Raw genomic sequence first — 24,234 nt, 5'->3', positions numbered from 1 at the left:
CTTAGAATTTACAGGAGAAAAAACGTTTAAATCACCTATTGACTGACTAACTGGGACCTAAGCATTGCACTTGAGTATTTCAGTTCCACTTACAGTCACTGAAGCCTCGTACACACGACCGAGAAACTCGACGGGCAAAACACATCGTTTCCCTCGTCGAGTTCCTTGTCAGGCTGTCGAGGAACTTGACAAGCCAATTTTCTCCATTCCTGTCAAGGAAATAGAGAACATGCTCTCTTTTTGGCTCGTCGAGTTTCTCGACAGTTTCCTCAACGAAAATGTACACATGACCGGTTTCCTCGGCAAAAAAATATCTCCCAGCAAGTTTCTTGCTGGTTTTTGCCGAGAAACTCGGTCGTGTGTACGAGGCCTTGGAATAAAAGAGCAGAAATTAAGTGCAGCACAGTTACAAACCAAACAGTAGGCAGATTTTTTTTTCTGAAAATTAAACTAATATTGCATGGAAGATGTTTTTCCGTTCTTTAGGATGTTGTGAGCTGCTATTATTATTAGTATAATGTTATGTACCAGAGTGTTACAATATTCGTTGTGGTACATGTAGACCTCAGTAGACATAACGGGGCCCCTTTGATGATTTGTTGCGCTTTAATTGGCCCACTGTTTCATTTGAGTTTTATATGATGGGTTTGGACATTTTCACCTGGAACAGAGGAATAGGAGAAGGCATTCCCTCTCAGATTGCAATAGTTAATTATTTGTGAAGGTTATGGGTAGCTGGAAAAGGTTATGAATGTTGAAATTTGGGGCTGAAAAAGGGAGGTATTTTAGTATCTGTTTCAGGGAGGGAAAAGCAGATCAATGAAAGTATCCTGATTCCTGTCCTTTTAAGTAGAATATTAACAGAGAATTTCAGTAGTCATGGTACAAAGTGAAGTTTTTAGATACCTTATCTAATTTACGGGGCTTCTTCGGCTGTGGACATATAAATAGTCAGGTCACTGTGAAATCAAAGCTGGGAGACCATCATAGCAGCTGGCTGGTTACAATGTGCTTTTGAAGAATTTATCTACATTGGATCTGATCATCTGCAACACTCCAGTTTTTATAGATTGAAATAACATTTTCTTTTAAAATATGTGCTCTGGAAGCTGTGCTAAATGTCTGGGCATTGCCCTGCTACCTCTAGCTGCCCTCTGCATCTTGGCCAATATCTTGCTGTTTTTTCCTGGAGGAAAAGTTGCTGACAATAATGGACATATATCGGATGAAGTCTGGTATTTTGGTGGAATACTGGGATCTGGAGTATTGGTAAGAGACATAACATTCACAGAATTTAGTGAAAAAGCACTAGCAGGTAACTATGATTAATTTGTTCATAGTCAAGCCTGGATGAACAATAAGGGATTTACTAAACCTGGAACACTCAGAATCAGGTGCAGTTGTGCTTGGTAGCCAATCGGCTTCTAATTTCATTTTGTTCAATTAGGGTTTGACAAAAAAAAACTGGAAGCTGATTGGTTTCTATGCACCAGATTTTGCATGCTCCAATTTTAGTAAATCTCCCTGATGTGACAATCCTGCCTTTTTTTTTTTCTTTTTTTAAAGTGTATTTTGTGCGTGTACTCGAGAGAGGAGCCGGACTGCAGGAGTTGGGAGTAGGCAGGCCTCCCCCAGAGGCAATCTGCCACCTTTCTCCATGCCCCGGGTGGCAATGGCGGGTGTGTGAGGGGTTCCTCCCACACAGCCCGCCCTACCTGCTCCGCTTTGAAGCCCAACGGGGCAGAGGGACTCCCTATAAGGGAGTGAGAGGATTAGCCCGCTCAACCAGCCCCATTAGTCCTTCGCCTCTCTTTTAGAGACCGCGTGGTCAAAGTGCGTGTGTTAACCCAATTTAGAGTGCGTGTGTAGGTGTGGTGGTTTTTTGTGGGAGGGGGGTGGGCGTACTAAGCGCAGGCTTACCTCGCATAGCACACCCACCGGGAGCCGGGCAGAGACCACCAAACTCAATTCACATGAAGCCGAGACCGGGATCCTAACCTCTAGCTGCAGAGGTGAATGGCTTGTCAGCACAGTGCCAATCGCGTTGAGCCACCGCAGCTCCGCTGATTGGTTTCTATGCACCAGATTTTGCATGCTCCAATTTTAGTAAATCTCCCTGATGTGACAATCCTGACATTTTTGGGAACTCTTATGGGCAGGATGTACACTATATTGCCAAAAGTAATGGGACACCTGCCTTTACACTAACATGAACTTTAATGACATTACAGTCTTAGTCCATAGGGTTCAATATCACGTTTGCCCACGCTTTGCAGCTATAACAGCTTCAACTCTTCTGGGAAGGCTGTCCACAAGGTTTAGGAGTGTGTCTATGGGAATATTTGACCATTCTTACAGAAGTGCATTTGTGAGGACAGGCACTGATGTTGGATTAGTAGCCCTGGCTCACAGTCTCTGCTTTAATTCATCCCAAATGTGGTCTTGTCGGGTTGAGGTAAGGACTCTGTGTAGGCCAGTCAAGTTCCTCTACCCCAAACTCACTCATCTATGTCTTGCCATTGTCTTGGACCTTGCTTTGTGCACTGGTGCGCAGTCATGTTGGAACAGGAAGGGTCCATCCCCAAACTGTTCCCACAAAGTTGGGAGCATGCAATTGTCCAAAATGTCTTGAAATGCTGACGCCTTAAGAGTTTCCTTTCATGGAAGTAAGGGGACAGCCCAACACCTGAAAAACCACCCCACACCATAATTCCCTTTACACTTGGCACATGCAGTCATGCAAGTACTGTTCTTCTGGCAACCTGCAAATCCAGACACATCCATCGGATTGCCAGACAGAGAGGTATGATTCTTCACTCCAGAGAACATGTCTCCATTACTCTAGATTCCAGTGGCGACGTGCTTTACAGCAGTGGTTCTCAACCCTGTCCTCCAGTATCCCCAACAGGCCATGTTTGCAGGCTTTCCTTTATCTTGTACAGGTGCTTTAAATCAGAGTCAATGGTTTGGTATTTTGGACAGCTATTTTATCTAAGAGAAATTCCCAAAACCTGGCCTGTTGAGAGTGCTTGAGGACAGGATTGAGAACCACTGCTTTATACCACTGCAGCCCATGCTTTACATTGCAGTTGGTGATGTAAGGCTTGGATGCAGATGCTCGGCCACGGAAACCTATTTCATGAAGCTCTCTACGCACTGTTGTTCTAAAGGACACATGAAGTTTGGAGGTCTGTAGCTATTGAATCTGCATATAGTTGGTGACTTCTGCGCATTGTGTGATTCAGCATGTGCTGATCCCACTAAGTCACTTCATGTGGCCTACCACTTCATGGCTGATGCCTCGTACACATGACCAGTTTTCCCTTCTGGAAAACTGCCATGACAACTTTTGGCCGGGAAAACTAGCCATGTGTATGCTCCACGGCAGTTTTGCTGACAGAAAAAATGGCGGAAATCCCGGCAGTTATATATATTTTTTTTTCCTGCCGTGATTCCCGTGGTCTTTTTCCTGACAGTTATCTTATGGGAGCGGTTTTCCCATTGGTTTTTCCGGCAGACTTTTTACCGCCGGGAAAACCGATCGTTTCTACAAGGCATCAGTTGCTGCTGTTGTTCCCAGTTGCTTCCACTTTGTTATAATTCCACTAACAGTTGACTGTGGAATATTTAGTAGCAAGAACATTTCACAGATGGACTTAGGTGGCAACCTATCACGATACCACGCTTGAATTCACTGAGCTCCTGAGAGTGACACATTCTTTCACAAATGTTTTTAGAAGCAGTCTGCATGCCTAGGTGCTTGATTCCATACACCTGTGGCCATGGAGGTTGTTGGAACACCTGAATCCAATGATATGGAGAGGTGTCCCAATACTTTTGGTAATATAGTGTATGTAAACTGCTACTTCATTACAACGTTTTGTATTAGGTTTCATACTCAATTCAACATTTTTAATGGAAGATCAGCTTACAGGTATTTAGCGCTCAGTTCTACAAATACAGACAAACATGGAATTACTTTGTCTACATGGACTGTATACTCATCCACCAATCTCTAACATCAGTTTATTCGCAGCTCACAGGAACCTCCTGGGCACGTGGTTTGACATTATGCTATGACTGCTTTTAAATTACAACCTACCACTGTTCACAATCATTTTTGAAATAGTAAAGTGGTTTCAAGGAACGTTTACTTTGAAAATCATTAAAGTGGTATTAAACCCTAAAAACAAAAATGATTTAAATTGCAGCTTAACAATTCTTAAATGTGGTGGCTGCATTATTTTAGGCTTCTGTCCCTTTATTTTCACCAGGTGATCCACCAAATAAGTCTATCATTTTTCAACTTCCTTTAAAAGACCAAGCTGTCCAGCAAAAGTAGCAGTTACTTACAAGGGCTTTTCTTTATTTACTGTATGTAAAAACTGAATCCCAAAATAAAATAAAATAAAATAAAATAAAAATGTTCGCTGAACCTGCTCAATAAGTATTGGTTGAAGATCAGCTTTAATTTGTTAATTTAAAGAAAAATCAGCAGCTACTTTTAATATTAGGACCCTTACCTGTCCTGAAATCCAGAAAAGTCGGCAACCCCAGCCGATGTTTGCATCAGCTCTCGGATGCTGTCGCCACCATTGCCTGTAAGGCCCCGTACACACGAGGAGACATGTCCGATGAAAACGGTCCGCGGACCGTTTTCATCGGACATGTCTCCTGGGAGCTTTTGGTCTGATGTGTGTACACACAATCAGATCAAAATCCCTGCGGACAGAGAAAACGGTGACGTAGAAGACACCGATGTTCTCAAACACGGAAGTGCAATGCTTCCACGCATGCGTCGAATCAATTTGACGCATGCGCGGGATTTCGGGACGCTGGTGGTCACGTCATAACCAGCGGACATGTCCGATTCGGTGTACTAACCTTCGGACATGTCCGACAGACATGTTTCCAGCGGACAAGTTTCTTAGCATGCTAAGAAACTTTTGTCCGCTGGAAACCTCTCCGCTAGGCCGTACACACGGTCGGTCATGTCTGCGGAAACTGGTCCGCGGACCAGTTTTAGTGGACATGTTCGACCATGTGTACGCGGCCTAAGGGAAACTGGCAGTGAGGCCTTGTGGTTTCATGGCCGGTTTCCTACTGCGCATGCGCGAAGCGAGCTGTGCTTTGTGAATGGCCCAGTGGCAGGGGAAGGAGGAGGGGGCTACACTTCGGAGGGAACTCTTAACATCTAGCTGCAGCCAGGAAGTGTGGACAGGTACCTGTCAAAACCAGGTACCCGTTCCCCCTGAAAGGTGACAAATGTGACTCCGGAGGAAGCGGATAAGCAAAGATTTTGGGTGGAGCTCCCCCTTAAGTCCATCTAAATAATGTATTCAGCACTCCCAAACCGCCCCAAAGATGCTGCTTGTAGGACTTTTTCTATTGTCCCGCAAGCACACTGCCTGGCTGTGAAAGTACCCATTGCAATGAATGGGAGGCAGTTTTTAGGCACTATTTATTTCTAGTGCTAAAAGGCCTGAAAACTGCCTCCGTGTGAAAGGGGTCTAGGATACAAGTCAGATTTCATGCATTCCCTGCAACACAAATGTAATTTTTGGTAAGATACTCCCAAAGGGAAATCACATTTAAAGGGATGCAGTTCCAGCAGCTTTCCTCATTAGTGTCCTGCAGGTGCAGCAGCTGGTTGATAATTTTGAAGCCTCTCCCATTAGGCTGGGTTCACACTGGTATGACACGACAGTGGTACTACTTTGGATCCGACTTTGCCTTGCGACTTGAAGTCCGACATGCGTCCGACTTCAATGAACAGGAATCCGACTTCGATCCCCGACAATACCAGGCACTGTGTCTGGTATGAATCTTGAGGGGGAACTTCACGCCAAATTAAAAAATTGACCCGATATGGGTTCCCCTTCCAAGAGCATACCAGGTCCTTCGGTCTGGTATGGATTTTTAGGGGAACCCCATATGCCGAAATGCAAAGGGGGTGGGGATGAGCAAGCGCCCCCCTCCTGAAGTGCACCAGTTCGCATGCCCTCAACATGGGGGGTGGGTGCTTTGTGGCAGGGGGCCCCCCACCCCAAAGCATCTTTCCCCATGTTGATGAGGACAAGGGCCTCTTCCCGACAACCCTGGCTGTTGGTTGTCGGGGTCTGTGGCGGGAGGCTTATCGGAATCTGGGAGCCCCCTTTACTAAGGGGGCCTCCAGATCCAGGCCCACCACCCTATGTGAATGAGTATAACCCTACCCGTTCACCTGGAAAAAAAAAGTGTCAAAAATAAAACACACTACACAGGTTTTTAAAGTAAATTATTAGGCAGCTCTGGGGGGCTCTTCCGACTTCGGGGGTCTCTTCTGACTTCTCCACTCTCTAGGGCCTCTTCTCCACGCTCTCCGGTTCTTCTCCCGCTGTCCGGTGCCTTCTGCTGGGTCTCCTCCGCTATCTTCTGCTCTTTTGCCCGCTCTTTTGCTAGCTCTTGCCTGGTCTTCACCATCGTCTTCTTCCCTTTGCTCTTATTCTGATGTTGACGCAACGCTCTCTACCGCTGTAATGCCGTGTGCACGGTGCGCAACGACTTATATTGGCATGGGGCGGGGTCACCGGATAATGTTATTCCGGTGACCCCACCCCATCATCCCCCGGGAGGTTGATTTTCACATCTCATGCGACATGAGCTTCCAAAGTCGGATCATTTCTCGCACCAGTGAGAACCCGGCCTAAAACTTATTTTCCCACATGAGCACCAAGAAACGCACAGGGATTTCTTCAGAACAACAAAAAGTAGGAATCTGCAACAAAATTTGTTAAAATCCTTGAAATTTACATAGATCACCCAGAGGGGAATGTTTTTTTTCTTAACAAGTGGAGTTAGGCCTCATACACACGACCGGTTTTCTCTGCAAAAAACAGCAGAGCTTTTTTGCCGAGAAAACCATTCCTGTGTACGAGGCTTTCAGGTTTCTCGTCTAGAAATCTGGCCAGAATGTCGACGAGAAAAATAGAGAATCTGCCCTCTATTTTCTCGTCAAAATTCTTGTCTGCCTGTTTCCCGAATTGAAACCCAAGAGTGTGTATACTTACCTGTCGCCGTGGAAACCTGCACATGCTCAAAATGACTTTGAGGCATGCGCGGTAGCTTGCATGGCATAAGTAGGGTGAAGCAAGATGGCGGCGATGGCATCGAATGTGACGAGCGCATGCTTTTCGTACACGATGATGTCACCGCGCTCTTGCCTTTCAAGAGAACCGCGGTTCTTTTGAAAGGTCAGTGTGTACACTCGGGCAGGAAGAGATTCTTGCCAAGAATCTCGTCGGGAAAAACTAAGTTTTTTTCCTGACGAGATTCTTGCCCATGTGTACAAGGCCTAAAGCCTCGTACACACGGCCGAGGAACTCGACGTGCCAAACACATCGAGTTCCTCGGCCAGTTCAGCCCTGAAGCCGCCGAGGAGCTCGGCGGGACGAGAGCTCCCATAGAACAACGAGGAAATAGAGAACATGTTCTCTATTTCCTCGTCGAGCTCCTCGTCGGCTTCCTCGGCTGAAAGTGTACACACGACCAGTTTCCTCGGCAGAATTCAGCCAGAAACTCGGTCGGAAGCTGAATTCTGCCGAGGAAACTGGTCGTGTGTACGGGGCCTAACTCTTTAAACTGGTTATACACTGAGCGAGTTTCATCTTGTTCCTAAAGAACCATCCTAAATGCAATTACTGGGTTCGAACTGTCAATCCACTCTGCCCAACATCCATTGACTAAAAAATCAGGAGCCGGGTTAATTGTCATTCAAACAGAGTCTGCATCAAATCAGATGCAGACACTGTTAGGGTATTCTGAAGCTGGCTAAAAAATGAAAAAAATAAAACCATGCTTGTGGTTACCAACAATTAAATTGAAAAGCTGTTTACACAATATGTGACATCCTATATTAAACCACTGAATAAATAACGACAAGTGTGGCATTGATCAGACTATAGAAATATGAAATTAATACCCAAAGGGAAGCAAAATCGGTTAAAAGCTCTAATGATTTAAATATATAAGCATAAAGTGGAAAAAAAACGTCAATGCATGTAAATAATAAAATGTAAGTCTATATAAAAGTCCACCGCGTTCAAATGTGAAACACTGGAGCAGGGGTGGACTGACAACTCATGGGGCCCCCGGGCAATAGAAGATTATGAGGCCCCTGGACTTACAGATGGTCACCAAGCCAAGAGGCAGTGCAGAGGAGGGGCAGCTAAAATCTCAAGATTTTCACATCAAAAGGATGTCGGTTTTGGACATATCAGGGACAGATGTAAAAAAAAACACAGATTTTTAAATACTGTCCCTGGTTTTAACCTGCCTGACGGTATTCCTGAGCGTGACTCGGGGTGGGTTTTTCATGTTGCGATCGGTAACCCCGAGTCACGCTCGGGCTAGCTATGCAGAGCCTGCAGCGTGCGCTGGCTTACCTATAATAATAATATTGTCATAATAATGACAGCGACAATTCTGCAACTGAGCAAATTTCAGTGATTTTGATTTGATTACATTATTGAATAATTTTTATTAGAATTATATTATTATTTGTTATAATTATTTATTATATTATAATTTATAATTTTGTTTTTTAAAAAATGTCATACCCGGGGAGGCCTATTAGATTCTTGTTTGGTCAGATTTAAGTGAGTTATTCCTAAGAATTACAGGCCTACAGTATAAAACGCCAAATTTCCTTGCAAAATAATTGTACCACTTTTGGTACGTAATTCCAGACAGAATCATACCGCCAGGGAGGTTAATGAGCCAGGCAACCCTGATGGGGCCCCCTAGTGGCATGGGGCCCTCGGGCAGTGCCCGAGTGCCTCAATGGTCAGTCCGCCCCTGCACTGGAGTTGGTTTACTAAAGACAAATAGACTGTGCACTTCGAAAGTGCAGCAGCACTCTGCAAGTGCAGTTGCTTCAGAGCTTAGTAAATGAGCAGAAGCTCTGCTGACTTCCATCATCCAATCATTTGCAAGCAAAAATTATGTTTTTTTTTATTTTCCTTGCACATAATTGGGTACTCTTTGTAACGTGAAGCTTTACCTAATTTACTAAGCTCTGGAGCAACTGCACTTGCAGAGGGCAACTGCACTTTGCAACGTGTACATTCAATTTGCCTTGAGTAAATCAACCCCTCTGTAACACCAAGATCTTCCATTGTGCTCTCCACTTCACATCACCATAGTGAACAGTATAAGGCCTGGATTCAGAGAGATCTGCCTATCTTTAGGCGGGCGTAGCGTATCTCAGATACACTACGCCGCCGTAACTTAGAGCGGCAGGTCCCGTATTCAGAAACAACTTGCGCTGTAAGTTACGGCGGCGTAGTGTATCTGACACAGCGTAAGCCCGCCTAATTCAAAATAGGCTGGTAGGGGGCGTGTTGTATGCTAAATAGTCGTGACCCCACGTAATTGACGTTACTAACGAACGGCGCATGCGCCGTCCATGAAAGTATCCCAGTGTGCATGCTCCAAATTACGCCGCAAATAGTCATTGCTTTCGACGTGAACGTAACTTACGCACAGCCCTATTCATGTACGACTTACGCAAACGACGTAAACGACGCAAAATTCGACGCTGGACCGACGTTCATACTTAACATTGGCTACGCCTCTTATAGCAGGGGTAAATCAATGCGCCAGGCGGACGTACGTTTCTGAATCGGCGTATCTCGCTAATTTGCATATTCAACGCGGAAATCAACGGAAGCGCCACCTAGCGGCCAGCGTAAATATGCACCCTAAGATACGACGGCGTAGGAGACTTACGCCGCTCGTATCTAGGCAACTGTGAGGCGCCGAGTTGCGACGGCCCGCATTCAGAGTTACGACGGCGTATCTGGAGATGCGCCATCGTAACTTCTTTCTGAATCCGGGCCTAAATGTTTACCAGAAAGCCATGACCCCCTGCATTAGAGTGATCAAGAAACACTTGATGTCATTAAATATGTATCTATGTAACTCTGTGACAGATCGCATCCAGTCTGGTAAGTATATGACACAAAAAGAAAAGGGCCAAACGCAACCAAATAGTGTAAATTGTCAAGTTTATATTTTTCATGATAAAATAAATTAAAAACACTCACATAAAACCATAGTAACAGCACTGTACAGACAATCACACCTCAGGGACACAGTGATGCACTTCTGGTTTGCAGGATGATGTCACACACTCTAAGCTACTAGAATTGCATGTATAGTAGGTTCATAGATCATGTGTAAAACTCAGGCCCTTAAGTATATAAACTTCTTATTGTGCACATCACCTGTATTTAAATAAAAAGTAAAAAATGCATGAGAATTATTGTATCTAGATCACCTAGAAGTTTGTTTTTTCAAGACTTGTTTCCTTGGGCATCAGTCATTATGTAATAAATGTGTACCATATATTTGCTTTAGATGGTGTTTCCAGCTTTGGTGTTTCTTGGGCTAAAGAACAATGACTGCTGTGGCTGTTGTGGCAATGAGAAATGTGGAAAAAGATTTGCGGTAAGGGAAAAACCATGTATGTTATTGAATGATGAGTATGCTTTATTTCTTCCAGAAGAGGATGGGAAAAAATCCAAAAATAGTTATGGCCTTCTAATCAAATAACTACCTAGATCAGCCATTCTCAACCAGTGTTCTATGGCACCCTACGGTTCCTCCAGAGCAGGGACCTCCAAACCACGGCCCTTCAGCTGCTTTGGAACTACACGTCCCATGAGGCATTGTAAAACTCAGATATTCACAAATACAACTAGACATGATGGGAATTGTAGTTCCTGAACAACTGGCGGGCCATAGTTTGGAGACCCCTGCTCTAGAGGCTGGTATGAGTTACCGTATTTATCGGGGTATTGCGCTCTCCGGCGTATAGCGCGCACCCCTAATGTAGACCCGAAATTCCTGTAAAAAAACATTTTAATACTTACAGTTTTGATGTCTTGCCCGGCGTCCATCGGCGGCCCGGCGGCCATCTGCGGCCTCGGTGGTGTCCTTCAGGCTTCTCCTGCGCTGTCTCCGAGTCGAATCCCCGCTTCCCGTGCTCAGTTTGAACGCCTCCGCGGACATATACAAAGCGCAGTACACTCGGGTACATTCGGCCAGGCTCGGCTTCTCACGCATAAACATCACAGAGCGTGACCACGAGCGAAGCCGAGCCTGGCCGAATGTACCCGAGTGTACTGCGCTTGGTATATGTTGGCGGAGGCGTTCAAACTGAGCGCGGGAAGCGGGTATATCACGCACCCACGATTTTCCCCTTATTTTAAGAGGAAAAAAGTGTGCGGTATACGCCGATAAATACGGTACTTGAGCTGTGGCTGATTGAGTTCTCGCTAAAGGGTGACTGCATATTTTCATGTCCAATATTACTTGGCAGAGCCAGTAGCATGACACCAATGATCTTTTTAGCTGTCTGTACGAGTGGCATTCTGATCACCACTGTAAGGTTGGCATTCTTTCCACTGACCGCCAATGTAAGAGCTATTCTTCACTTAGCCTAACTGGCATTCCCAGAGAAAATTATTTCAAGGGTTCCTTTGGGGTAAAATGGTTGATAAATGCTGCCCTAGATTATATTCTTCTTCACTTCATGGGCCTGAAAGAACTGTAGAAATATGTGTGGTGTGCAGTATGTAAGAATAGACAAGTTTACGGCCTCCTGATCCTTTTGACCTGGTAAAGAGGATCTTATGACTTCTTACCCGCCAGTACTATCAGTAATTAGACTTTTTTGGGGATAACACAGAACTTTGGGGAGAAAATAGGGGGGGGGTGTACGTTGGCTCTTTCATAGGAAAAAGAGCCACGAGAGCTGCTGATTTCCCTGAATCCTGTAAGCTTCTTAGGCCTCGTACACACGACTGAGTTTCCGAGGAAACCGGTCGTGTGTACATTTTTCGACGAGGAAACTGTCGAGGATCTCATCGAGCCAAAAAGAGAGCATGTCTTCTTTTTCCTCGATGGGAATAGAGAAACTTGCGTTTTCGAGTTCCTCGACAGCCTAACAAGGAACTCGACGAGGAAAACGATGTGTTTGGCCCGTCGAGTTCCTCGGTCGTGTGTACGAGGCTTCACAGATTGCATTAGAACAGGTGTCTCAAACTGTCGGCCCTCCAGCTGTTGCGAAACTACAAGCCCCATCATGCCTTTGCCTGTGGGAGACATGCTTGTAACTGTGAGCCTTGCAATGTCTCATGAGACTTGTAGTTTCGTAACAGCTGGAGGGCCGCCATTTTGAGAACCCTGCATTAGAAGATGTAGCAAGTTAGGTGAAGACCCACCATCACGTTTGGACATTAGCTGTAGCCGTCTGCATGCAAATGCAGCCTGTATAGGATTGCCAATCCCACAGACTGACACCCACCCATCAAGGAATTACAGAGGTAAAGTGCTGTGATGTTTCCAGGAGCTTTTTACAACACAAGTAGGCTCACCCAACCAGCCATGGTCTGCCCGCAATTGCAGCGATAGGCACAGTGACCCAATAATGACATCACTGGGTCTCAAATTAGGCATGTAATGAAAATGGAAAGATTTTATTTAAAATGTCATTAGTATGTTAATTAGGTGGGAATGGAGGAACCAAGGAAGACAAAATAAGCAGTGTAAACCTCAGATTGTATTTAGAATTGGAACATATAAGCAAAAAAGAACATTATTTAGAAATGCTATATTAATAAAACTAGGCACGTCCCATTCAGGATTTAAAATGAACCGCTGCTTGAACCGTGTGCAGAAAATATGGGTTTCCCGTTACTTACCTGAAAAGGTCAATAGCCTAGCTGTCACTCTGAAATGTCAGCTTCGGTCCTTTGTGGTCATTGACCTGAAACATGTACAGTATGTAGATGATGAAGTCATAGTGAAGCCAGAATATCTGATCTCCTACTTGTTCTAGGTCAGTGACCAATGTATAGAAGTCAGTGACAATACAAGCGGTAGCCTGCATATTATTCCTAATATGGGTTCACCTTAAGGAGACTCATTTATATATAGGGGAGATTTACTAAAACTGGAGCATTCAAAATCTGGTGCGGCTGTGCATGGCAGCTAATCATCTTCTAACTTCAGTTTGTTCAATTAAGCTTTGACAATAAAACCTAGAAACTGAAGAAGTTTGCAAAGAGAAAATTGACTTCTCAGGCACATGTATTTTTATCAATTAAATGCATACATCTTTATTTAGACACATCTAAAAAGCACAACAACATTTCAAATTAAGTCATATCAAATGCATAGGATGCATTAAGGTGAAAAACCACAAACCTTTACAACCCCTTTAAGCTCCTGATGAAGTGCTGTTGAGTGCAAAACTGGTTGAGCAGAAACTATCTACCCTAGGCTGCAGCAGTTCCCAACTGATTGTGACTGTACAGATTATCTATTGGGGCAGTTAGCAAATCCCATGGGTGAAATTAGTACACTTGTGTAAATCAATGAATGGATATGCAATTTTTGATATGATTTAATTTAAATATTGTTCTGCTTTTATATAGATATGTCTAAAGAAAGATGTACGCATTTTATTGATAAAAATATGTGTTTGAAAAGTAAGTAAATTTCCACTTTGCAAACTTCTTCTTGGATTTGATCGGACATGGAACAGCATATCGTACTGGTGTCCACAGTGCCACCCTGTGGTGACACTATTTATTCTGTTAATCAAAACCTGGAAGTTGATTTGTTGCTGCACCAGATTTTGCATGCTCCAGTTTTAGAAAATCACTGCCACAGTGTTATAAAAAAATATATATTTTTTTCAAATAAACAGCACAAATTTCCTTTATTGTTATTCTCAGTACTGATAAGGACACCATGGGTTGATTTACTAAAACTTGAGAGTGCAAAATCTGATGCAGCTCTGCATAGAAATCAGGTTCCAGTTTTTTTTTGTCAAAGCCTAAAAGAACAAGCTGAAGTTAGAAGCTGATTGGCTACCATGCACAGCTACACCAGATTTTGCATGCTCTAGTTTTAGTAAATCAACCCCCACGATTTTAGACTTTTTGAATACTACCGTATCTGTAGCAAGGAACGTTAACCATGTATCTTTTCTTTTTTTAGATGTTTTCATCTCTCCTTTTTGCTGCCATTGGGTTTGTGGGAGCCGGCTACAGCTTTATAATATCTATAGTGGGCATACACAAAGGCCCCAAATGTGATATAGGCTATGGAAACTGGACATATGCTTTTGAAGGGGGGTAAGTAAATATGTTAGTGGTAGCGAAATCATTTGGAACATGGATGTGTTTTATTAGAGTGAAGTGTTTTGTGTTTTTCTTTGTTTCAGTACTACAATAAGCTAAGTCATTTTAAAACTTTTAAATGCTTGTATATGCAGGATGAAGTCCACACATTCTTGAGATTTAAGCGACAAATACCCAATTTTTTTTTTTACCCCAAATTGTTAAAAAAATAAAACAATGCTTGTTTATCATTGATAGCACTGGCAACCAGTTTTTGGACCATAATCCAGGACACCTTGTGTTTCAAACGGCAGATGGAGATAGAGGATGACTTATAGGAGGCATTGAGCAGAGCAATATGGACCTGTTAAGCAATCGGGGGAACCTGGAAATTTGTGAAGCATACAGAAGACCTCGTTCCAAAATCTGTGGATCCTGAGGCATTCCCAACAAAAGTAAAGCATTGTGCCAAGCAGGGAGCATCCCCTGAAACACTCTGATTATGCCGTTGGGTACATTCTGGCCAGGCAAGCAGGGACAAAATACCACCTTAATACTAACATGCACTTTTTTCCCCTTAAAATCAGGGGAAAATCGCGGGTGCGTGTTATACGCCGATCCCCACTGTCTGAGGGAAGAGGAGCGAGCGCCGCTAAATTACATAGAGCCGAGATCTTCTTCCTGTGTATCCGGCGCTCTGTCTATCATATGAGCAGGGACAGGAGGCGTGGCTGTGAGTGACAGAGCGCCGGATACACAGGAAGAAGATCTCAGCTCTATGTAATTTAGCGGCGCTCGCTCCTCTTCCCTCAGATGCAATTTAGCGGCGATCTCGCTCACCCTCTTCCCTCGGTGACAACAGAGATGAAGGAGATCACGGCTCTATGTGATTCAGCGGCGATCTCGCTCCCCCTCTTCCCTCAGATGTAATTTAGCGGCGATCTCGCTCACTCTCTTCCCTCGGTGACAACAGAGATGAAGGAGATCACGGCTCTATGTGATTCAGCGGCGATCTCGCTCCCCCTCTTCCCTCAGATGTAATTTAGCGGCGATCTCGCTCACTCTCTTCCCTCGGTGACAACAGAGATGAAGGAGATCACGGCTCTATGTAATTCAGCGGCGATCTCGCTCCCCCTCTTCCCTCGGTGACAACAGAGATGAAGGAGATCACTGCTCTATGTAATTCAGCGGCGATCTCGCTCCCCCTCTTCCCTCGGTGACAACAGAGATGAAGGAGATCACTGCTCTATGTAATTCAGCGGCGATCTAGCTCACCCTCTTCCCCCGGTGACAACAGAGATGAAGGAGATCACTGCTCTATGTAATTCAGCGGCGATCTCGCTCCCCCTCTTCCCTCGGTGACAACAGAGATGAAGGAGATCACTGCTCTGTGTAATTCAGCGGCGATCTCGCTCCCCCTCTTCCCCCGGTGACAACAGAGATGAAGGAGATCACTGCTCTATGTAATTCAGCGGCGATCTCGCTCCCCCTCTTCCCTCGGTGACAACAGAGATGAAGGAGATCACTGCTCTATGTAATTCAGCGGCGATCTCGCTCCCCCTCTTCCCTCGGTGACAACAGAGATGAAGGAGATCACGCCTCTATGTAATTCAGCGGTGATCTCGCTCCCCCTCTTCCCTCGGTGACAACAGAGATGAAGGAGATCACGGCTCTATGTAATTCAGCGGTGATCTCGCTCCCCCTCTTCCCTCGGTGACAACAAAGATGATCTGACGCTGAAATGTAAAAACTGCAGATTGGCACTGAACAGGGAGAGCATTTTGATAAATGTATAGGCTGCAGATGGGCACTAATCAAACTGCATTGAAGATCAATGCTGCAGATGAGCACAGATCAGGCTGCACTGAAGCTGCAGATGGACACAGATCTGGCTGCATTGAGACTGCAGATAGGCACAGATCAGGCTGCATTAATGCTCAGATACCATTATTTTGCTTCTAAGTAGTTCATTTTAAAAAAAAAAGCATTTTTTTTCCTGAAACTTCCCTATTAAATTGGGGTGCGTGTTATACACCGGTGTGTGTTATACGCCGATAAATACGGTTAATATCCCCTTGTAGTAAACCTGGAGTCTGGCATACAAGTCCTCTGGCTCAAGTTCACATGCAAGTTTCCTCTCCCAGGCCAGAATGTACCTAATGGGTATCCATGGAACGATGGATACCAGTTGGGTGTAAGGGTGTTTTTGAGGCAAGGCCAGCAAGGATGCATATGCCATAAAGAAACCCCCCCTGGAGCCCTGATTTTGAGTACACCACTTATCATAGGCCGTCAAAGAAGGTCGGTCAGAGGAGGAACATATTGTCCTAAAAATATCAGCTATTTGCGTAAAATGGAAACGTTCAGCAGGGGCATCTCTAAATTGGTGGTGCAATGAGAAAGTGTGTGAAAAATGGGCCTATACGATACAATCCTTTATCAGTTCACCATTTAAAAGCTTTGATGTCCTGACTTGGAGGGAATTTAGGATTACCGTATTTATCGGCGTATAACACGCACATGCGTATAACACGCACCCTAACTTTAAGAGGGAAGTTTCAGGGAAAAACTTTCCACAGCCTCCTGCGTATAACACGAATATGTAAGCGGTCCCAGGGTGCAAAAGAATGAGATATCGTAGGTGCTAACACAGGGGTCTGTCCTTGGGAGGGCCCCACATTAAAAAGTAAATTTTATGGGATGGTATTGCCAGTCGTTTCATGGATAGCCAGTGGGGGCTCTCACATTGTGAATAAACCACCGACAATTGGATTAATTGCGCGGCTTTGTAATAAGTCCAAAGATCACGGACCCCAAGCCCACCTTTAGATCTAGGTTTGTATAGAGTGGCATTAAGCAGCCTATGTCCCTTAGGACCCCAAATAAATTTGAAGATTTTAGATGTGATCTGAGCCATATCTGTTTTACGAAATAGGATTGGTAATGAGCGAGAATAAATAAAGAAGTTTGGGTAGCACCATCATTTTGATCACATGTATCCTCCCAAGCTCTGATAGATCATACTTAGCCCACCCCATAAGGAGGTCATCTTAACGACGGAAGAAAGGGGGGTAGTTGGCCCTATACAATGAGGTATAGGAAGCAGCCAGGTGAATGCCCAGCTTTCTTTTTTTAAGCTTTTTTCCCTTTTTTTTCACTTGATTCTGACAACAAAGAAACACTTAAAAAAATCAGGTTTTAGAAAACCCCACTAAAAATTATAGTATCTCTACAGTTTATGGTACATTTGGGTGATTGGTAGGCTGTAAAGGCTTTTAAATTAAACAATAAAGAATTGGGGGTGTACTTAAACCCTCTACACAAGAAAATTATCTTCAGTTATGAACATGAAATTCTGCTGATCTCCGGAATGATCAGCGGGTCCTGGTGAACATCTGGTCCGCCGGACCCACTGATTGGCTCCCGCTATGTCCACTCACAGAGGGAGCGCATTGCTGGCAGCGTGTACGCATGCCCAGACCCAGATGTGTCAGATCAAGCACTAGGTATGTGATCTGGCACAGAGTGGCCGCCCTGACGCAGTATATTTGCGTGGGCGGACTCTAATTCGATTTTTTTTTTTTAAATATATCACAAACTTTTCTTTAAAATAATGAAATATCTCTAGTTTCATACAGTATAAACATTGAGGACACCAAATGATATATATATATATATATATATATATATATATATATATATATATATATACATATATATATATATATATATATATATATATATATATATATATATACATATACAGTCCTGATCAAAAGTTTAAGACCACTTGAAAAATGGCAAAAAAAAACATTTTACATTTATGGATCTTAACAAGGTTCCAAGTAGAGCTTCAACATGCAACAAGAAGAAATGAGAGCATTCAATTAATTGAAAATAATGAATAAACTGAAACAGGCTGTTTTTCAGCTGATCAAAAGTTTAGGACCACATGCCTTTAAAAGGCCAAATCTGTGCAAAGATGTGGATTCATTGTCATTTTCTGTCAGGTAGTCACACGTTGTGATGGCAAAGGCAAAAAAACTCTCCCTTTTTGAAGGTGGTCGGGTTGCTGAACTGCATAAGCAGGGTCTCTCACAGCCCACCATCGCTGCTGAGCTGGGACGCAGTAATGATCCTGAGGGTTATGGAACAAAAAAGTCAAGTGGAAGACCCAAAAAAAATTCACCAGCACTGAGCCGGAGGATCCAATTGGCTGTCCGTCAAGACACTGGACGATCCTCGACTCAAATTAAGGCCCTTACTGGTGCTGACTGCAGCCCCATAACCATCAGACGGCACCTGAGACTGAAGGGCTTCAAAAACAAAAAACTTCTTCAAAAACCTTGTCTACTTGAACGCCACAGAACTGCTCGTTTGGACTTTGCACGAGAGCACCAAACATGGGAAATTCAAAGGTGGAAGAAAGTTTTATTCTCTGATGAGAAAAAATGTAACCTTGATGGTCCTGATGGTTTCCAACATTACTGGCATGACAAGCAGATCCCGCCTGAGATGTTTTCTACGCGCGACCGTGGAGGGGGCGCTATAATGGTCTGGGGTGCTTTTTCCTTCAGTGGAACAATAGAGCTTTAGGAAGTGCAGGGGCGTCAAACGGCCGCTGGCTATGTCCAGATGTTGCAGAGAGCATTCCTCATGACTGAGGGCCCTCGTCTGTGTGGTAACGACTGGGTTTTTCAACAGGACAACGCTACAGTACACAATGCCCGCAGGGCAGGGGACTTCTTCCAGGAGAATAACATCACTTTTTTGGCCCATCCTGCGTGTTCCCCTGATCTAAATCCAATTGAGAACCTTTGGGGATGGATGGCAAGGGAAGTTTACAAAAATGGACAACAGTTCCAGACAGTAGATGGCCTTTGTGCGGCTGTCTTCACCACTTGGAGAAATGTTCCCACTCACCTCATGGAAACGCTTGCATCAAGCATGCAGAAACCAATTTTTGAAGTGATCAACAATAATGGCGGAGCTACTCATTACTGAGTTCATGTTTGGAAGTTGGATTTCTGTTTTGGGGGGGGTTAGGTTTTTTTTGGAGGTGTGGTCCTAAACTTTTGATCAGCAGAAAAACAGCCTGTTTCAGTTTATTTGTTGTTTTCATTAACCTCCCTGGCGGTATGATTCTGTCAGAAAAAACATGCTAAAAGCGGTACCATTATTTGCAAGGAAATTTGGCGTTTTATATTGTAGGTCTGTAATTTTTAGGAATAACTCACTTAAATCTGACCAAACAAGCTTCTAATAGGCATCCCGGGTATGACATTTTTTTAAAAACAAAATTATAAATTATAATATAATAAATAATTATAAATAATTATAACAAATAATAATATAATTATAATAAAAATTATTCAATAATGTAATCAAATAAAAATCACTGAAATTTGCTCAGTTGCAGAATTGTTGCTGTCATTATTTTTTTTTTTTTATGACGAATTTCCCCACAAATCGCTATCGCACAATTCTGCAAGTGATTATAATTTATTATCGCTGTTTTTTAGCTGATCTAAAACTATTTTTGACATAAAGGGACACTTTTGGTTGCTATGGACAATCTACAGTTTGCAGGGAGAAAGAAACGTTTTTATTATATAAAATGACATGCATGACACAGGACAGACCACTAGGGACAGGGGGGGTGTGTTTTTTTTACATACAGTACTGTAATCTATAAGATTACAGTATACTGTATGTAAGGTGTTTGTTTACTTTTTTGAATTTGGCGCCGTTCTCCGTCCCCGTGCGTCGTAACGTCGCAGGGAACGGAGATCGGCGTCACACGGAGGCACTGTGTGAATCGAGCGAGGTCCCACTCGCTCACACAGCGCGGTGGCATCGCTGGATCCAGGAACAAGGTAAGTAACTTGTGCCTGTGGATCTAGCGAGGCAAGCCCGAGTCTGACTCGGGGTTTCCGCTCGCAGCAGGAAAATCTAACCCCGTGTCAGACTCGGGAAGACCGCCAGGCAGGTTAAATTGAATGCTCAAAAAAATTTTTGTCTCACTCTCATTTCTTCTTGTTGCATGTTGAAGCTCTACTTGGAACCTTGTTAAGATCCAACAATGTAAAATATGATTTTTTTGCCATTTTTCAAGTGGTCTTAAACTTTTGATCAGGACTGTATATATATATATATATATATATTTTTCACATTCCAAACAAATCAAATAACTACAATGCATAACTACAATTATGTTTTTTTTTTAAAGAAACCACCTGGGGAACCCGGGCATATGGAGTAAGTGTGTCGCACCTCCTGAAATCGTGCCGTGGAACCTGACCCTTTTCAGTTTGCTGCTCATCATGAGTGCGGTCCAGGCTGTTCTCTGTGCTATCCAAGCTATTAATGGCATCCTTGGGACATTTTGTGGAGACTGCAAGTGCTCTGGATGTTGTGGGGTAGGTCAAATCATTTATTATTATATTGGTGTCAACAGCTATTTATCAGCTACCATCCAATATTTATTTGTAGTGATTTCTGAAAAGACAAATGCTGAGCAGAACTTCAATAAAAAAATGACCCGCTAACAGTATCATTTTGCTTTCATCCAAGTGAACTTTGAATAAAATATATTAAATTGAATATCATATTCATGGTATGGAGAGCCCAGCCCTTTCAAGTGCATGCTATGATTTTCCTTGGTATTGCCTAAAAAATAGTTTAACTTACCTGTTCCTCTTCTCTCTCAGTAGATGGTACTCCTCCACACTGTGGCGGTGGACTTTCATCACATCCAATGCAGGGCTATTGACCCTGCTTTAGTATTGATGATGTCAGGACCCTAGACTGCTAGAGTGTGGGGGAGAAGAGGCTTTGAGGACCAGTCTAGCTGCAAGGAAAAGTAGAGAATTGGGTAATTAAATTTTATTTTATTTTTTTTCACCTAGACCTACAGGTGTGAGAAGAGAGGAGACATAAATGGTGTGAACCTGGGAATTGTCTATCACTGCCAACATGTGGCCAGTTTTTACTCCTTCCTCATGATATCAACATTTGGAAAAAACTGTGCACGATCAGCTTTGTCCAAAGCCATCCGTTTGTATAGTAGTTGTACATCCTTCCAGTTTGAACGGTTAGAGGGAATAGGGTGCTGAACTTATTGGGCTTCGTTTTCTTGCACCTTTGCTGCAAGTAGGGTTTCCTACTCTGTATTAGATTTCTTATAGGCACTTATGACTTTAATCAGTAAACCTCTTAAGAAAGCCTTCATAGTATCCAACACCACCTGTGGAGAGGCAGACTAAGCATTATTAAGAAAGAATTCAGGTAGGGCCTGTTGTATGGCATTACCCCATGGTAATACTTGCAATCAGAAGACATTAACATGCCAATTGGGCTTAATGCGTGAATTTCTCCTCTCCATGCATTTGGAGAAGCCAAGAATCTGCACATTGTTCCTACGGAGTCTATTTGTGAGGTCAATCAAGGGTTTAGCGTGGAGATTCGATTGAAATCCCATCACTTTAAGGTCTGCATAAGGGCCATCTCATCCTCAATATTCCTAACCCGACCCTCTAAGGCAGAGGTACGCTCTCGCACCATCTGCATATCATGGCGCATGATAGAGACCTCCTCACATATGTGTTAAAACTGGGTGGACAGAGCGGACAAGGTGGTGTTACAAGACTGCATGGCCATAAACACATCCTTAGGAGTTGATTCTCCTGTCTGAGCAGGCTGTGTGTGCCGAGTACTGGCAGGCCAGGCTTCATCCTCCTCCCCGGCTGCAGTCTCCTAGTCTGTGTGCCCAGCTCCCCCATTAACTCAGGATGATCTTTAGCCATTGGTTGCACTATAGTTCCCGGCTCTGCAAAAGCAGATCCTAGCAAACAAGGTGGCACAGTAGTGTCTGTGGCTGGAACCCAGGCGAATCGTTCTAGTTTTGCTGCCGCTTCGTTGCCATTATCTTTGGCCTGGGAGTGTGGTGGGAGTGGGATGGCACCATCTTGTGAGCCAGGGATCTGGGAACACTCTGGTGACCGGTCCATGCTACAGGGTAATCCCCGGAGGTAAGTCTCAGGTAGTGGAGGTATGAAAGAGCAAAACAAAACTCAGGGATAGTCTTCATATTAAAGGGACACTGAAGTTAATTTTTTTAAATAACAAACATGTTATACTTACCTCCACTGTGTGGCTCATTTTGCACACAGTGGCCCTGATTCACATCTTCTGGGGTCCCTCGGCAGCTGTCATGGCTCCCCCTCTGCAAGAGCTTTCCACCTTCATGCGAGCGAGCATGGTGGAAAGCTCTTGCAGGCGTGCTCCCATGATACATCGGTGGCCATAGCCACCGACTGTATCACTCTGCCCCACCCCCTGACCTGTTGCGTCATTGGATGTGATTGACAGCAGCGCCAGCCAATGGCTGCACTGCTTTCAATCCATCCAGTGTAGCCAATCAACGGCCAGGCTGGGAACCAAAGAGGATGACGGGGATGAACGCTGGACTTTCAAGGGGTCAGGTAAGTAAAACGGGAACTCATGGGGGGGGGGGACTGCCGGATGTTTTTTCACCTTAATGCATAGGATGCATTTAGGTGAAAAAACATTTACCTTTACAACCCCTTTGACAACAATTTTGTATACCACTGTGGACAGCCCTTTAAATTCTACTTTTCTTCATACATTTTTATTATTAATCTTTTAATAACAAATTAGTATTACTATGAGTTAAGTACCATAACCTCATAATCTTTTCTTAATTCTCACACAGGGAGAAGGAACAGTTTAACACCCAGGGATTATGAACTGCTGTAAGAGACTATTCGAGTGTCAATTTACCATCAACACAAGGAAGTTTAGGAATGAAGAGCCCAAAAACAGCTCTGACTATATCATAGCATTGTGTACCTAACTTTAAAATGATGTAGAGGCACTCTTTTTGTATAGTTCTAGACCCTCCCACTGCCCAACACCACCCTTCCCTATATCTAAATACACATTGAATAATAAACTCTAGTTGAATCTACCCCAGTATGGATGGTCCCGGGTTCTGGCTATGACTCCAATGTTTGTGGTATTATCTTTTCTGATATCTATTTTCAAAGATATTCAGATTGACGTTCAGGTATCTTTTGCCACGTGCCTTGATATGAGAATTGACATAATTTCTGTTGGTTTTCTACCTTATTCTTAATGAAGGCAAATGTGGACTTTATCACAAAAAAGTATTAATATGTCATCAATGCAGTATGGGAGCCTGAATGCGAGAAGCAGAATAGTTGCAAGCTAGTGTTTTTCTGACACTTCTAGCTCTCTGAGAACGGATACATTACTAAAGCCCAGTCGAAGTTTCAGAACTAGATTTGCAGTCAGATAGACATTGGACTAACAACCTCCATTTCCATTGTCTTACCTTTGCTTTTTATTTACAGCGCTTGTGCAGGGTCTAAGTATGACTGTGCAGTCCAATAGGCACCGGAGTAAGAATTTATACACTCAGGCCCAGATTCTCAAAGGGCTTACGACGGCGCAACGCCATTTGCGCCGTCGTAAGTCCTAATCTGGGCCGTCGTATCTATGCGACTGATTCTTAGAATCAGTTACGCATAGCTATCCATTAGATCTGACAGGCGTAAGGCTCTTACGCTGTCAGATCTTAAATGCAATTTTTTTTTCCGCCGCTAGGTGTCGCCTCCGTCGTTTTCCCCGTCGTCTATGCAAATTAGCTATTTACGTGAAATTCCCGAACGTACGCGCGGTCGACGCAGTGAAGTTACGACGTTTCCGTATCTTTTGCGACGCGTAAAGTTGCCCCTGCTATATGAGGGACAACCAATGTTAAGTATGGCCGTCGTTCCCGCGTGTTTGCGTAAGTCGTCCATGAATGGTGCTGGACGCCATTTACGTTAACGTCAAAACCAATGACCTCCTTGCGACGTCATTTAGCGCAATGCACGTCGGGAAATTTTAGGGATGGTGCATGCGCAGTACGAGCAGCGTGGGAACGCGCCTAATTTAAATGATCCACGCCCCCTACCCGGATCATTTGAATTAGGCGGGCTTGCGCCGGAGGATTTACGCTACGCCGCCGCAACTTTAC

At 44.0% G+C, this 24,234-nt stretch overlaps 1 protein-coding gene across 1 annotated transcript; it reads left to right on the top strand.

Annotated features, from left to right (window-relative positions):
- The first annotated feature begins 868 nt into the window (after positions 1 to 868).
- Positions 869 to 23,161, top strand: LOC120936597 (transmembrane 4 L6 family member 4-like). The gene is made up of 5 exons (XM_040349068.1): positions 869 to 1,269; positions 10,399 to 10,488; positions 14,050 to 14,186; positions 20,401 to 20,590; positions 22,906 to 23,161. Exons 1-5 carry the CDS (start codon positions 1,096 to 1,098, stop codon positions 22,921 to 22,923), a joined length of 609 nt encoding a protein of 202 aa, XP_040205002.1. The 5' UTR covers positions 869 to 1,095; the 3' UTR covers positions 22,924 to 23,161.
- Positions 23,162 to 24,234: the final 1,073 nt, after the last annotated feature.

This window comes from Rana temporaria, chromosome 4 (assembly GCF_905171775.1).
Source record: "Rana temporaria chromosome 4, aRanTem1.1, whole genome shotgun sequence".
In the NCBI taxonomy this organism is placed as follows: domain Eukaryota; kingdom Metazoa; phylum Chordata; class Amphibia; order Anura; family Ranidae; genus Rana; species Rana temporaria.
Note: the sequence above shows the minus strand (reverse complement) of the source record. Positions and strands in the feature narration are given on the sequence as shown.